An 18021-nucleotide genomic window follows, 5' to 3' on the forward strand; every position below is an offset into this window, starting at 1 on the left:
TTCAACGGCAAAATTATAGGCAGTCGCTATATGACCACGGAATTAAAGCGAATATAATTAAGTAAAGATAATAAAACATGTAGCTCTAATGGCCGGTTTCACCAAGCTTCTTTAAATCAGCACAAACGACTTCTCAACAAATAGATCGTTTAATTTTAACAAGACCTTTAAACGTTGACTGTTTCATCAAGCCTCGTTTCTTTAAAATTAGTATGCGTTAACTAACGTGGGGATTTTGTACTTCTATCTTGCATGTTTTATTTCTCATACGACCATTGCTTCGAAATCACGAATTTCATTGGTTACATAATTATGGCTGACTTTGAGCGTATTCCGAATCTCACCGGTGAGCAATCCGATGGCATCACGGTGTTCCGAATTCCACCGATGACGTCTTTGATGCTCCACCGGGGTCGCACCGGTGCCATCAACTTGCAGAGATGGTGGCAGTCTCCATCAGCCGCCGTAAGTGAATCTGATTGGTTCTTGTATAGGGCGGGAATTAGCAGACGAATAACATCGTGCACTGTTGTATCATGGCGGTGTATTCTCCTTTAGTTCTGCTGTATTGTTTGTAATGAACACAACGTAAAAACAATATGTTAATGGCTTATGAGAGAACATGTCAATGGACCCGTTATTACTACCGGTTCGAGAAACAAATTGTTTATGCTATCTCTTTTCTTTGAACGAGATGGGAGTACGAAAATTTCGCAAAATTTTGCTAGCGTAGCACAGATAACAACTTGTACAGTCGCCATGACAGCCATCGATCCTTCCAGCAGTTTTGTTCCCTATTTCGCTGCAACGGACGTCATTGATGCCACCGGACCGGTGAGATTCGGAATACGCTGTTTGTTTGGCATGAGGAAACATCATAGGCAAACGGATAAGAGGCAGTAATTTTAAGAACATCTAAAAGTTCTTAGTTCTTGAAATTCTTCTTAAATGCATTATGTTGTTATAACGTAATTAAAACAAAAAGACAGATGTTTCCAAATGTAAATAAGAGGAATGTAGAGCAGTACAATTTTGCGGACGATAAGGTCGACAGCTTCAGAATTGATGTCACAATTAATTATATATAAAGCATTCTAAGCAGTTGTTCTTAGACCTAATTTTAGGACGGGAAATCGCCTCTTCCATAAATTGCATACTACTTTTCCACTGTATTTCATGCAGATTTATGTAATCTGTGACAATTTTGCCATGCTTACGTGGCAGAATTCAGGACAGCCGTTATTAAATTGGATTTTAAGGATTATCCATTGTCTTCTAAAAGAAAACCTCTTTGCACCCTTTTCATTAAAAAAAAGGCACCCTCCTTTGGAATGTTGTGCTAACCATAACATTATCTTAAAGCGAGAAGAATCTGTTGAAGAGGCGTTAAGTGGATGATTCCATCTGTCGTATTCTAACCTATTACAATTTCAATAAACTAGCGCTGAGGTAGTTCTGCTGGTTTCGGAAGTGAAAATCGTTGAATTTATAAGATATTGTTTTGTGGAGATGCAGTTGACGTATATGCAAGACTTAACAAAAACCTAAACTAACCAAACCTAACCTGTCACGGAAGGTGTATAAGCAGAGTACGAAGGAAACTACCTCAGCGCTAGTTTAGCCACAATTTTTATATGCGGAGCTTTACATATCCCTATGAAATTGCTTGAATATTAAATGAAAAATAAGATCTTCTATTGCAGAATCTTTTGGCCATATTATGCCAGGAGAGATGATTGGAACATGTACACAATCTATCGTTGTCAAAGACGACAGTAAATTTAGCTATAAACCTATTGTAAAAATAATGACTGTATTGTGGTCGTAATGTTGATAGTACGTCTGATAATTTATTCACATATTTAGACAATGCAGCTTTTGACACCCCGTCCATATCACCGATTAGTATTTCAGAACTTTCCGTAACATTATCTTAAAGCGAAATGAATCTGTTCAATAGGCGTTAAGTGGGTGTTTCTATCTGTCGTATTCTAACCTATATTCGGTTTCTTCTGGAATCATTCTTACTGCTTATTTCCTTAATGTGTAACTTTCGTGGAATTCTTTATCACTTAATCTTCAAAATGATTACTCCGAAAGTTATTACAACATATAAGTTCGCTATTATATTGAAGTACTAGATAAAGAATTTCAGCATCGAATACGTCCGCCATGTTGTTGACTTCATAGCGCATCGTTACTGTTTTAACGCGACGAATAGGTCCTAATAAATTAACGACAAGTTTAAAGATGCGTTAGCAATAATGATGCTTGGTGAAACGCAAAAACTAACTAATGTTTAATTAAATTATTTAACGAGACATTATAACGATAACAAAGGTTGGTGAAACTAGCCATGAGTCATTAACAAGTTTAACGTGAGAATTCTTTAGCACCGGCATTGAAAATGTATTGTTGTATAGAGCATTTCTATGGAAAACAGTCCCCTCCCCAATCTCTATCTAACAAAATCTGTTGCCGGGCGGCGAGTGGTCGTACGCCGGCATATGGACAAGTTCGTACACGCTTTCCTATGCAGACCGGTCCCACTTCACCCTCTACCGCATAGGTTCCTCGGGACGAGCGCTCCGCACTACCGTCATTAAGCCGACGGAACATCACTACCTGGGACCGGTCTGCATAGAAACGTTCTGTATATTAATTAATAATTATAAGGTATTCTCATAACTAGACTTCTAATTTTTAGGACGCTAATCTGTGATTTCAGGTGCATAAAACAGGCTTTAAAGCAGATATGTCCAGCACGGGCAGTTCTAGCCTTTAAATGAGGTGCAACAGTGACGTAGAATCTCAGAATCGCATGCTGGCGTACGCATAAAAGATATTCTACCACACTGTTTCACTTCGTTTAAAGGCTAGAAATGACCGCGCTGGACATGCTAGCTTTAAAGTTTAGGAAATAGGCTCTAAAAATCGAAAAATCGACTCTAAAGTGGGGTTATTTAAAAAATTAAGTTACTGATACATGTTTTGTTAAATAGTCGTTAAAAATTGTTAAATTTGTTTAAATGCTTATGATAATGTTAAACTAACTATATCATATTTATATGAATTTATCACATAACTAAATAAATTAAATACTAATAGGACACCACCACCACTATCAAAACCATAATTACAAGCTACTGCTACTAGAATTGGTTCTGGTAAACTGTGCTACGCTTTTGAGGGGACATCAGAACTCAACTTTCTAACAATTAAGTAGGTTATCCAGCAGCTCATGCTATCAGAGACTCAGACATGCGAATCGCCAATATCCGGAGGACGTAATTAGTTCTGATGGAATACTTCTATATTTCAAAAAATCCTTTAAAAAGAAGATTCTAAAGGCCGTTAAACAGGATATTTGCTGCGACGATGGCTGGACATAGTTCAGCATGAAATTAATTTTTGTTTTAAGTATTATTTAATCTCTGGGTTAGTAGAAACTATTTCAATTTATTTTTTTGTTCCACATCATTCTGATGTGTAGGATCATGCACATGTTGAGTTAAGTACATTTTATTGTCTATATAGGCTACATTCATACAGAAAACGAAAACGAGATGATTAACAGTTTATGTAAATAGTTCCATATTTTAAATAACCAGACATAATTTTAAAATATTGCGATGTATTGAACTACATATGATATTTCCATGCAGAAATTCTGCGTCATCATATGACTTTTCACACATTCTTCATCATAATTTTAAAAAGCTTTGTATATATTTAGAAATTCGAATTTGCAATAAGATTTTAGTAATGTAAATTTCAAATTGAAGTCTCAAGAAAATACTTTCGCTTCATTAGTCAGTATGCCGTCCCACGACAAAACTGGTTTAACATTGAAAGGAGAAAATTATGTCATTTATCCCTGAAAGGAGCGAAAAAATAATACAGGAAATGGAATTGAACTTTCTTCGAGCTCATGAGCAGTCTTTACTTGTAAAAATTAAAACAAAAATTTTTGTTTGAATGCTTAAACCTGTTTCCTGCGACTTGGCAGAATACTGTCTGTCCATCCGACATCAAGTTTGGAAAATTTTCCAGCCATTGATATAGGTCTATTAGAGAAACTTTTGAAGTCTTAATTTTCGGCATTGCACAATTCATTTAATTCATCTCTTCAAACACTACACTTCACACTTCTGGAATTTGAGACAGAATGCACATTTTGTTTGCAACACATGAATGGGCTAAGTACCAGACAGAAGGGGTAGTTGAGTGTACTTTCTCTTTTCCCAAAAACAGTGTGTGTGGCTGTTATTTTTGTGTGTCGCAGTATCCAAAATGCTATAAAATAATTTAGTAATCTCCGACCAGGCCACCAAATATAATACGTACAATCTTAGTTAAAAATAATACAAACTGAAAAATATATTTTGGAATGTGCAATAACAATTTTCGAAAACAAGTGGGTGTTTTCATCTTTCAGGGACAAGACGTGCCACATAGGAAAATTAGGCTGTTTCCAAAAGAGACATTTTCAGGGTCTATAAATATATCGGTTTAGGCACAGTTTTCTGTCTAACGTGTACTTGCTAGTGTTTATGCACTTATCATTTAATGATTAAAATAAGTTTTTACCTAAAATTCGAAGTCTACTAATAACAGTGTAAATAATGTTTTTCTGTATGTTAACTTTATACATTGTTCATAGGGAAATGATTTTTACACATATTCTTCATACATTTTCTTAAAATATACTACAGAGTACTAAGCAGCTTTCCATACAGGATTTTCTGTTGCGAAAAATATAGCGCTGTTGAGATCACAGCAAAAATCGAGGACATAAACTATAATTATGATTGTTATAGTGCTTTCTTAATACAAAACAAAGTAAAATGTACCAGATTCCTAACGTAGGATTTTCAAACTTTTAGGCCTACAAAATACAAAAATATTGTCAAGAAGCGTACATATTAAAGTTACATAGACAAAACTAAAAAACCTACCTTTCTTTGGAACATGACGGCAGAGCAGACAGGCAATGTTGAGACGAGTAACTTTTCGAGGAGCTATGTGTGTATTAATATACGAATTTTTTAGGCTTTACGTAATGGTGCGAAAGTGATAACTAGACAAGGACATCTGATAATGACGTCTTTTCTGAAGTTGCGTGACGAACTTCAATATCCAAAAACTATATTTCTTTGTTTTTTCCCCACGATTTTAACAGTGTTGTTATAATCAGTAGTATAGTAGTACATTATGCAACGAGCCTATAGTGGTAGTAATTAAGACGTGAGTATGTTTGTTTATGAAACGAGCGCAAGCGAAAATTAAGACTTAAAAAGTTTCCGAGGGACGAATGTCATTGACCTTGGTATAATCTAGAGAATAACATGAACATTAATATTGATATAACCTGGAAATTGATTTAGAATTGAAAAACGAGATGACAAATTGAATTTATTTGAATATTATTTACAATTAACGCTAATTATTATAGTAACAGAACGTAACCTTCTGCGACAGTATTGAATTTCCAGTCTCCGTGACGTTTCGCTAATTGTCTTTCGATTGCATATCCGAGAATAATCGATACTTGCGGTTTTATAATGGTACAATGGTGATTTCTCATTGGCTGAACAACTGAAGTATAACGAATAGGTGTACTTTAATGAGGTGCATTAAAGGGCTACTACCAGGTGTATAATTACTACATTTCGGCATGGTCGAGCATAAAATAATTTATTATGTAACTTGAAGATACATCTTCAATGGTTACTATGAAAACGCTCTAAAGAACAACACGTGTTGTAAGTAAATTCTCTACAAACGTAACATACGGTCACTTGTAAACTAAAAGAAAAAAGAACTCTGACAAAACGAGCTGTAGCTTTATTTATTAACATTAAAATTTAACTTGAAGTTTAAACAATTATTGTTAAATGTTATGGTAAAAAAACTGTCATTCTCTTTATTTATAGAAATAGTTCATACACTTCAATTTCGTATATTGCAATAGCTTTTTATTTATTTGAACAATGCATACACATAAAAGATAGTCGTATCCAACAAATAGAAGAAAAAAATATGAAAACATGGTCACCTAGAAAATTACACATTGTCATTAACAAAATGACAAACGGTCAGTTAAATTTAATACACAACCAAAATATATAATAAAGAAAATAAAGATGTAAATTATGATTGTGCAAAAAATAATATGCAATTCATGGGTGTTAGGTGCATAACAGTCTCGTGAATTAAAAAACTCGGCGCAAGCGCACCATTTTTTTTCGAACTTTCCCTCGCTTCTGATATAGAGCACTTACCAACCTAGTATCGCAAAATAGTGTTGTGTTGTTTTACGTTCTCCGTTAGCAGGTCTTGTTTCAGTGAAGGATTGTCATTATTATTATTATTGTTATTATTATTATTATTATTATTATTATTATTACTACTAGCCGTACCCGTGCGCTCCGCTGCACCCGTTAGAAATAAGTATAAAGTAGTTACATAATTAAAGTAGGACATTTGATCCAGGGAACATTCGTGTTTGATAGAAGGATAAATCGTTTATTATGTTAGTTAATTTAAATTGTATTAAAAAATTAAAAGCGATCATTTTGATCCAGAGGCCACTCATTTGGTCATAAAAATTATTTTAGGAAATACAGGACACGAATGTACAGAATACCCTATCAAGTTTTTTGTGCATAAGAAGCTATTTTAATCTTACCTGTCTTCGATTCACTCAGAAGTTACTGTAATAACATTATAGCATTATGTCCATCTAGAGAAACTGCACTTTCAAATGGTGAATTAATAATTAATTATACAATCGGTTAATTTAGCGTCCGATATTACTTCATACAAACACAGAAACATTCTCTGTAGGATATGTTTAATAGCTTTCGATTGTTGTTGTCCAAGGGCCCTTATAGACAAAGTAATTTGTTTTTTATTTCATTACACTGCCTTAGATGGCGTTGTTATTGTAATTTTGAAACTCATTTATCTCATTAAATATCAGTCCTATCAAAATTTTGCATAGAATAAAACTTATCGGAAATTATTTTTAAAGAAACTTTTGTTATGTAACATTTGTGGCAAAAATCAATAATAAGCGAGATATTTCGATTTATTTAATTCAGGCCCCCTTATAACCCCCCTTTTAAATTACGTATTTTCAATGCCATATAACCTAAATTCTAAGTTACAACGAACTTAATTTATATTCCAATTTTCATATAAATCGGTTCAGCCATTATCGCGTGGAAAGGTAACAAACATCCAGACAGACAGACATACATACAAATAAAAATTAAAAAAAAAGCGATTTTCGGTTTCAGGGCGGTTAATTATATATGTTAGGACCAATTATTTTTGGAAAATAAAAAATTACCAGAAAAATTTCGGCTACAGATTTATTATTAATATAGATATAGATTGTTATTGTTATTATTATTATTATTATTATTATTATTATTATTATTATTATTATTATTATTACTATTATTATTATTATTATTATTATCATTCAAAACACACAGAGGAAAAGAAAGCTCACAGGGAATACTCGTAGCTCACCCTGTGAGTTTGGCCGAGCTACCCCTACTAAAAAGTAGGAGGCCCTTGCTCTTCAGGGATTGAATATTATTATTATTATTATTATTATTATTATTATTATTATTATTATTATTATTATCATCCATCATCATCATCATCATCATCATCATCATCATCATGTAAATCAAATTGTACCAGTAATTGAAATACAGGGGCAAATTGATTTCGATTTCAGTAAAGCTTCCGATGTAGTTCCGCACTATGTACTATTTCATAAGTTAGGAAATGTTAGCCTTCCTGTAAGCTACGTAAACTGGTTCGAAAATTATTTAAGTTATAGATTTTTATGTGTAAAACTATTTAATATGTACACTCTTATTCTTATACCATAAATTGTGGAGTCCTAGGACCTCTTCTATTTCTAATATTCATCGACAATATACGATATATGTAAACGAATAAGTTCTGACTGTCTATTATTTACCGACGATTTAAAAATTGTTCGTACATTCAAAAGTAGTGCTGACTGTTAATCACTTCAAGATGACATTAACTTAGTTACAAAATTGTCTGAAGACAGGGGTGTGAAAATTAACATCTCCAAAACTAATGTTATAACTTTTTCTAGAAAAACTTCTTCACTGAAATTTAGTTATTTAAGTAATGTTCTAATTAACAGAACGGATTGTGTAAAAGATCTGGAAATACTCATTGACAGTGAACTGTATTTGCACAGTCATGTTGATTACATTTACAATCATGCAATCGGGACGTTGGGAATAATACGGTCAATAACTTATTTTTTTCCACGCCTGATTCTCTTTTAATGCTTCACTAATACTATTGCTGTTATCGAAACTCCAGTATGCATCCGTAGCATGGAACTCGGTTACAACTACAGATTCGGATAAATTAGAATATATACGAAGAAAATTTATATCTTTATGTTCTTTCAGGATTTTACTCATTAATTTCGGGTATAGTTATGAGAGAAAATGTGAATATTTTAATTGTCGAAACCTATATGCCATGAGCTTGATCATATGTTCTTTTGTAAGGTCCTCAAAGGTGATATAAATGAAAGAAAATGAATATATGTATGGTAACTCTTTTTGCTGAACCAAATTGAAAGAATTAAAAATAGGTACTACACGTTGGAAGAAGAGTAAATAAACTCTCGCTATAGGATCATTAAATGAGTTTTGAAGTCTCTACAAAAGTTTAAATTCAAAATTGAAATAAACCAAATGATACAAAATAGAGTCTGGCAGAGCACTTGTGAAAAAGCTGACAAATGGGTACTGGGCGCAAACTGACAAGCCTTAGAAAACGCTGATGTCACTTTTAAAAGCTAATACTTGGTGGCCCTATATTTTTGATTGTGGTCTAATTATAGGCTATGAATATGTAGTAAATACTACAAATTTCATTTTGAATTTTTCGAATACTTTTATCAATCGGTTAATGTTATCAGATTATCTGAATCCCACACTGATGATAAGAAGCTGTGTTTACTGTATATAGATAGAAGATAGATAATAATATTGGTATAATTTCTTTACCTTTTCCTTAAACTAAATTAAATCGAGACCTAATTGAGCTACGATAATGTATATGAGCCTATAACACTCGGGACATTACACATTATCGATTCAGTCCAAATTGCAGAATCAAATAAATTGGGGCATAATCGATAATGTGTAACATACCGAGTGTTTTAATCCCAAGTACGTTATCGTAGTTCCATTAGATTACGAGATATTTCAGATTTGCCATTTACTTACTATATTTTGATATAGATTATTATTTTGTAAAGTATGTGGCAGAATCACGCATTTTTTAATATATATTTTTCATTATTAACCCATTCATCAGTAATCTTTTATAATATTATAATTTTGTATTTTCTGTGACCATTAACAATGATCTAAAACTAATCTCATTGTTCTCGAGATCGGCCTCTTAATCCCAGGACTCTGTAAAATTCCGTCATAACGTTATTGCTGCTGCAGGACGCCAAAATGTGCATGGCGAGAAGCGCAGTGGGAGGCCAATCATCATCACAGACGACCTTGTGGACCAACGCACCATCTGCTTGCTCATGGCGTTAGGGCCATATACCTGGCAGAGCTGACGATAAATTTCAATCGCTATGCCCTGTGCATTCAAAAACTTTATCACTGATCGCACTTCACACGCGGGGGAGCTGGAAGAGGAGAGTCCATTTTCAACCAATGAAACGAAGCTACTGAGAGCACTCGGGAAGTTCCGCTAGCGCATGCCAGGACATTACTCTATCACGTACACGCAGTCGCTTCGCGCAACATAATTATGGTTTAGTGATCGCGTAGGCTTCCGCGGCTGGTGTACATGGTGTGTGGATAAGCTTCAGGGCTTCTACCGCGTTGTCTTGATGTTAATGGCTGACGTTTCGACCGCTGTGTTGTGGTCATCTTCAGAACAGTTGTTGGAACTGCTCTGAAGATGACCACAACACAGCGGTCGAAACGTCAGCCATTAACACCAAGACAACGCGGTAGAAGCCCTGAAGCTTATCCACACACCATAATTATGGTTTGCTAGCTATGGGACGAGTGGGAAAGTTACTTTATGGACGCGCCTCGTAGTTTCCATATTTAACATAACTATAATCGCTGCGTTCAGTCAATATCCAACAGATGTGTTACGTCGTATAGCGTCTCGGAAAGTCTTCCCTATTTAGAGTTTCATCTTACAGTTCATATTTCCAATAGTTATTTCGGAACAGTTTCTCGAAATTTAGTACTCCAGATAAGCAGAAGCAGGTGTAACAGCTGAAGGCTGAAGGAGGATTTTTTTTATCCCTACTAACATTACCGAATGACTTTATGCCTTCCTGTTTGCATATTTCGTAATTGAATTTGTTACTGACCAAAGAAATGATTAAACTGTCAGTCAGTGACGGACTCTCTTTTAGTTATGTTTTGTTTTAAAGTAGAAAGAAATACTTAAAGTTATCTTCCTGACATCGCAGGTAACCATAAGAGATCCAGAAAAAATATATATATAAAAGAAAATACTACTAGGTTCAAAAAGTTCCCGGAATTTTACTACCATTTTTCGTATTAATATATAACAAGGGATATTATACATTTGTTTTGTTGGTAACATTCATGATGTCATTTCCTTAAAGTTTGTTGATAATGGCAATTATTGATTTTGAGTTGTAGGCAATTATTTATCATAGTGTTTCGTTTGTTCGTCGCATTTTGTAATTATGTCCACAGAGCAAAGTACAAACATCAAGTTCTGTGTTTTGCTGGGGACATGATCAGTATGGCTGATGAAGATGGTGATTTCTTAAACAAAATGAAACTGGTGCTACTTGTACGACCCAGTCCCTAAACGACAGTCATCTGAGTGGAAATCGAAAACATCTCCTCGGAAGCAAAAATTTCCTAGGCACACTTCCAAAGGCAAAGTTATTTTAAATGTTATGTTTTATTTAACGACGCTCGCAACTGCAGAGGTTATATCAGCATCGCCGGATGTGCCGGAATTTTGTCCCGCAGGAGTTCTTTTTCATGCCAGTAAATCTACTAACATGAGCCTGTCGCATTTAAGCTCACTTAAAGCAAAGTTATGTTGGAAGTTTTCTTCGACTCTCAGGGTCTCATGCACCATGAGTTCAATCCAGAAGGTCGTACTGTAACGAAAGAATTGTACGTAGAAACCCTCCGTCGCCTCTGGGACGCAGTGAGAAGGAAACGTCCAGAAAAGTGGGTAGAAAACAACTGGTTCCTTATGCATGACAATGCACCTGCTCATCGCGCAATTATTGTAAAGAATTTTCTTGCCAGGCACAACATAACTGCTTTGGATCACCCACCATACTCTCCTGATCTCTCACCACCTGATTACTTTCTGTTTCCCCGTCTGAAAAGTCATCTGAAAGGACGGAGATTCAATGCTGAAGAGGTTATCGCAAACGCGACGAGAGCACTAAGACGGGTTTCACAAAATGGCTTCCAGGCCTGCTTCCAGGAACTCTACACGCGTTGGCAAAAGTGTGTTGTTGCGGAAGGCAACTATTTTGAAGGAAATGCTGTAGAATAGTGTTTAAGGTACGTTGTTTCTATGATGCTAGCAAATTCCGGGAACTTTTTGAACCTAGTATGTATAACTATTAAGAAAGAATACATAATACCTGAAATATACGATTTTAAAAAGGTAATAGTAGAAGAAAAATCCACAAGATGAAAAGTACAATTTAATAAAAACCTTAAGTACAATGCAAATGATTATGTAGCATATACAAGGAATCTTGTAAAATATTTTTAAAAATTTTAACAATAATTTCTTTTGAAATACAAAAAGAACGTAAAATATAATTTGTGAATTCGAAGCTCGTATCTCAGACGCCAAAAAGGAGACCCTTTACCTCCCATCTAATTTCAGTTAAGTTATACTCTCGCTAAGGTGAGGAATGCATTGACGATATAATATGGTCCCCTCCTCTGCACTCCCGCGCAGAGTCTGATCAACATTCTCTTGAAAGCGGACTGTTGGGTCAAGAAGAAGACTTCGTTTTGCTGGTCTGTTGATGGCTGCTATATCAGCTCGGCGATTACCTCCATCTGCATCGAGGCAACGTAGGCTAATTCTTCGTACGCCTCGCAGTCTTGTTTTCGAAGGACTATAGCATTAGGTAATCGAACTTTGTGATGACGGGAATTCCTTAATAACTCGCCCTTTTTACAGTTACCAAGTACGTGACCCAAAGTCTCGGGTTCCTTACAACCCGGATTTCTACACAGTGATATATGCTGACCTCTTCTTAGTACAGATCTAACTGCTGGGGTGTTACAGGACACTTCGATGGCATTTGTACATTATGAGCAGGAAAGTCTGTCCTATTGATCGGCATCGCATCTTCTTTCATTTTATTCACGTCACACGATTCTTCCTCAACTTGCATCTAAACCGCCCAAAGTATTAGTTGTCACCAATCTTTTATCAAAACATTTTGGCAATAAAGGGAAGGAATTCTTTGCCAGAGTTTGCATTTTACCAACATGCATAAATTTAAGATACCAGGGTAAATTAAGTTATGGACGAAGAAGATGTTTTTATGAGTGATAGAAGAGTAGGCCTACATAAAAGAATTCTTTGCTCGTGCCAGTTTCTTGTAAATGAAAAGAAATAAACAGTATTTTAATTCTGTATGTGCAGAATTACACTATTATATTAATTTTGATTGTATGAATAAAATTGTTGACATATATTAAATTGTAGCAAGTACATTTTTATGTTCAGAATCACGATTTATTAATATTACAGTAGTTGCTTCGAAACTTAACATATCCATTTTAGTGTATTCCAGAAGTGAACATCTTCGTGTGTCTGTTTCATAAGTCAACGTCTCCAAAATAATTTCTTTCTTAATTAAGTCATGAACCGAATATCTTTGATTTTCAGCAAATAGCTGCTTTATTCTCTAGGTAATAAGTAATAACTATATATGAACAATTTTTTCCAAGTCGGATACTCCAAAGACAAGTGGGGTATAAGTTTTTTGCATGTTTTTTTTTTCCCCCTCGAAATGCTTATGTTGGATATGTAGAATTCTGGAAATGGCCTACTCTTATGTTACCTGTAAGTTATAAGGTAATCTCATTTTCACTTTATGTATCCTCTGATGGAGGTTCTGGCTGATATGTACATCCATTATCAGGCAGTACATCTCACTTGACGATATGTGCCAGAGGAAGAACAATTGTTTGTATGCATCTGAGGTCTGACTAATGTAATATGTAGCTAGTAGGCGATATGTATGCAATGGAGGGGAAAGGAACTGGCATCCTATCCCATTATCTTCTGGCGTAGTTGCCTCATAAATCGTGTCTTCTTGGTATCACTTGTGAGGTTCAGACCTGACTTCGGGCAGTTTATATGCAGTGCCATCTGGATTGCGCTAAGGCAAAAAATGTAGTTAGGAGCAGGACCCACTAAAAGTTACGTTTATTGTTGTTTATGATTATGAATGTGTATTAATCACTCATTCTGTTTTCATAATTGGAATGCTCGTTGATGCTGCATATTACAGTCACTTTGTGGCACACCATATACTACTAGCAACACGACAGGAGCGCCTAACTCTCTTGAATACCCATCCCATGATCCTTCGCAATGGTGCTCGTTATCACGTGGCTGCTCAAGTGATTAATTTACTATAATAATAATAATAATAATAATGTTTTATTTTCGCTGGCAGAGTTAAGGCCATAAGGCCTTCTCTTCCACTCAACCAGCCTTAATCAATACAATACATAAATTTAAATTACAAATATTTTCACTACACTTAAAAGGTTCTCCAGCAATAATCTTCACTACACATTTATTTAAATTTAGATAAATCTATAAGGTAAAGTAGTAACTTAATTTATGAGCTAATTTAATTCAATGAATTATAATTAATTTAATACTATCAGGTGGAATTGGATAATTCTGGAGCATCCTCCGTATTCTCTGATTATGAGTCCCTGCACCTACGATCTTTTCCCTACGACGAAACAACCACTGACAGGGGTAAGCATTAGAAATAGACTGATCATTACAACAGCTGGTGAGTAGTCAATTACAGTAGAAGCTTAGAGGAAAATGACACTGTGGATGGTATTCGTCACTTTCCAGAGGTGTGACGACGGGTATGAGATGCTGGAGAAGGTTACTTCCAAGAACTGCAACTATGTCAATCGGGTATAACTAATAATAAAAGTTTTTTCACTAATTTTCGAATGACCATGTATTATCTATTTACATATTATTGATTTCAGCTTCAATGACAACTACGCAATGTCTAAAATTCTTATCATTTTTCCATCAACAATAGGTATTCTTTTATGTCGACGTAACAATTGAAATAATCAGGAGAGCCCACCATGGCAATTCTATGCGGGATACCTATTGTCTGTGTATACAATTGTATCTGTATTGCGTGTAATCGCTCGATAAGGTTTCAGTGTCGACAAGCACGACACTGTGTTTGCTTGCGTTTGTCTATGGTGAAGGTAAAAAGGGCGTACGTCGGAGATTGGTGGTGTTGAGTTATACCTCAATCTGAATATAAAAAAATGTACTTTTTCATACCGTACAATGGTCACATGTTTATCCTCTTCCATATTGATGGAGAGCTTCATGTTTCCAGCCTATAACATGATGATAATTTAAAGGAAAAAACTAAAATTCTTTAAATTATTTATTATCATAATCTAGCGCTCTCTTAAATTGACTAAGCATACTGAGAATTAAATCAATGGCTTTCCCAAAACACGCTAAGAAATGTTTCATATGAAACAATTTTTATTTTGGAAAGAAAGCAAAAACGCTTACTGTTTACTCTGTATAGTTCAAGCTCACACAACTTAACAGTTTCGGTACGAACTTCTTACCTGTGATCATAAGTCTGGTGGCATTTCCATAATTGTTGATATAACCAAGTTATATTGTGTTTGACAAATTTCGGTCCATTACTTTGCATATATAGATCTGAAATCCTTGAAGTATGAGAAATGTGAACTGGTATAGATAAAGCAACACCAGCACTTGTGAACTCCAGTTATTTTCTTATTAATCGAAAAGGAAAGATGAAGTATTGTGTTATAGCAGAGAAATTGATTTCGATATTTTGACGGAAATTTACATTCTAAGAAAATACCCTTCATACAGAAAGCAGTTTCGAACAAGTTGTCTGCATTTCTTAATGTATTTCTCTTTGTTTATCAGTCTGCAAAGAGTTCTCCTAAACTATAGATGCATTTTGTTTATATCCGCTGTCTACGAGTCAATTTATTTTGAATGATGTAGAGAATATGATATATAATTTTTAGTGATGAATTTACTTGAAAGAAGAAAGAAGAAACAAGAACACAAATGGTAGATTATTCGAAATCTGATTTTTAATTTTCTCATGAGTAGTAACAGTAGAGTTTGTACCAGAGAAAACATTTCTAAGAAAAGGAAATAGTTATAAATTATAATTATTTATTTATGTTTTTGGTTCTCACTTTTGATCCAAGTTTTACCTCCTCTGGCAATTCATATAGGAAAGAGTTCCTATTTCTTGAAGTATTACCAAACTAATTTTAAATTCTCTTTTTATGTGGGAGTGAATTTCGTCATGCCCTACAATGGTTCGAATGGCAGAACTGTTGAATCTTAAAAGAAATAAGTGCTTAGAACCTCATCGTAACACACTAAAATCTTTTAATACGTTTAATAAATATAAATTATTTTCTTCATAGGAAAATTATATTATATTATAAACTACGACAAATTGTGTATTGCTATTTTATTTCAATTGGAGTTTATGCGGAATTATTTACGTATCTTTACTTATCCATTCACTTCTAGCGCTACAGTCCATGAGGGATCTGGGCCTTTCCAATAAGCTCAAAACACTCGTCTCTGTCCTGTGCCCGCTATCTCATTTCCTTAAAACAATCTCCTCAGGTCGTTCTCCACACCCTGGAGGCATCTGCGTTTCATCTTCGTCTCTTTCTTGTTCTTGGAATGTAAATGTCCCTATGAGCCTTTCTAGATAATCGGTTCGTTTATTTACTGCAACAGTAAAATGTATATGAGCAATTAAGAGTAATGAGAATGGATTAGGTGTAAGCAGAATAGTGAGAAAGTGAAAGTGAGCGCAAATAGGATTGAGTGAAAATAGTGAAAAAGGGTTAAGAGAAGTGAACAAGTGACAGCATAAAATTAGTACTAACATTTGAACGTTGGAACAGTAAATGAATATAAGAGAAAGATAGGAGAAAAGGTCAAAGAACAAATAGGACAAATAATTCAATATGATAATTTATAGAGAAAAGGGGAAATTGAAATTTTAGTGAATAGTAGTTAGAGGAACAAGGGAGTTTGAAAGGCGTATATAATTTTATATATATTAGGATTAATGATCAAATAGAGAATAGCAAATGAATGTAGGAGAAATACTGAAAGGGAGATTGAACAAGTAATAAAAAAGGTACATAGTGTAATTGGGAGTATTTGTGTAGACGTGAACCGCAAATAATGTGTTATTGTAATATGTTAATGGTGGCACCGGATACAGAAATGTGAGGTACACTATTACGTGTAAAAAAGTGCTGTGACCAAATATATCATATATCATATCATATGAGCAATTAGGTGTCCTTTTTCTGAGACATTAAATCGAATATTTTGTGCAATCATGGACATAACTTACCTTGTTTTGGAAATACTGTAAGTGAGTACATTTACGTTTATTATTTCACGAGTACAAACTGTAAAAGGTAATGCAGTTGGAAATATAGTGAAACAATTGATTGTTTCGGAACTCTGAAATGTATAATATGTAGCAAAATGAATATTTTCATGACACTTTATAGAATTGCGTATATCACGTGTATTAATGCTAAACACTACATTTCTGCTGATGTCGTTTTCTTGTATCCTACGTGTATGTCGATGAAAAACATGTATCGGTTTTCCCTTTAATTTTTTAAGCATCAAATGAAATTATTGTTTTCCGCTTGTGGTTAATTCTTATTACTGCATTTCTAATTTTTATTTATGAGAGAAGCTGTGTTTTAATCTGTAGCCACATCTTTTGCTATTCTATACTGAAAACGAGGGTTACATATATGCTTACTTACGGCTTTTAAGGAACCCGCAGGTTCATTGCCACCCTCACATAAGCCCGCTATCGGTCTCTATCCTGTGCAAGAGTAATCCAATCTCTAACATCATATCCCACCTTCCTCAAATCTATTTTAATATTGTCCTCCCATCTACGTCTCGGCCTCCCCAAAGATTTTTTCCCTCCAACCTCCAAACTAACATTCTATATGCATTTCTAGATTCGCCCATATGTGCTACATAATATGTAATACCTCCACTCTATAAATTCGTCCAACAACAAATTTCATAATTTAAAGAAGTTCTACAACATACTTTTCATATCTAAAACAACTAAACTCCCTTCAATCAGTTCATACGTAACAGCGCGTTACGCCAGATAGTATCTGAGAACGTATCCGCTATTAACAGTATCATCTTACAATACATTTTTCGTAGCCTACAGTTATTTGGAATCTGTTGATATTCCAGATGAGCGGGAAGGAAGACTTTTTCTATCTGCACTTTGTGTTCTCCTGTTTGCAGATTTCATAAATGAATTTGTTACTGACCAAAGAAATGATGACAGTGATAGCCAGTGACAGACTACCTTTTTAATCGTGTTTTTAAACGATAAGAATAGAAAACATAAATTCTATAAATGAAATTAACATTCCGTATTTCGTATGTAAATGTTAGGATTTATTTTTGCTCATGGGTAACTACGCATTTTCTTAAAGTCATAACTTTTCCAACAAAATAGTTACTATTTCATGTCGGCGTAATACTTCACAGTAACTGAAATAATCAGGAAAAGTAAACATCGGAGTTCCCTGCGGGATACCTATTGTCTGTTGTATACATTACGTC

General features: G+C 34.5%; 1 protein-coding gene across 2 annotated transcripts in view; it reads right to left on the minus strand.

Moving 5' to 3' along the window:
• Nucleotides 1–5020, minus strand: part of LOC138715009 (trypsin beta-like) — a 67453-nt gene extending 62433 nt beyond the window's left edge. For both annotated transcript variants that reach the window (XM_069847386.1, XM_069847385.1), the window contains exon 1: nt 4959–5020. In XM_069847386.1, the coding sequence (XP_069703487.1) occupies nt 4959–4973 (15 nt within the window). In that variant the 5' untranslated portion in view covers nt 4974–5020. The remainder of the gene's footprint in view (nt 1–4958) is intronic.
• Nucleotides 5021–18021: the final 13001 nt, after the last annotated feature.

Source organism: Periplaneta americana, chromosome 15, assembly GCF_040183065.1.
Source record: "Periplaneta americana isolate PAMFEO1 chromosome 15, P.americana_PAMFEO1_priV1, whole genome shotgun sequence".
Lineage (NCBI taxonomy): Eukaryota > Metazoa > Arthropoda > Insecta > Blattodea > Blattidae > Periplaneta > Periplaneta americana.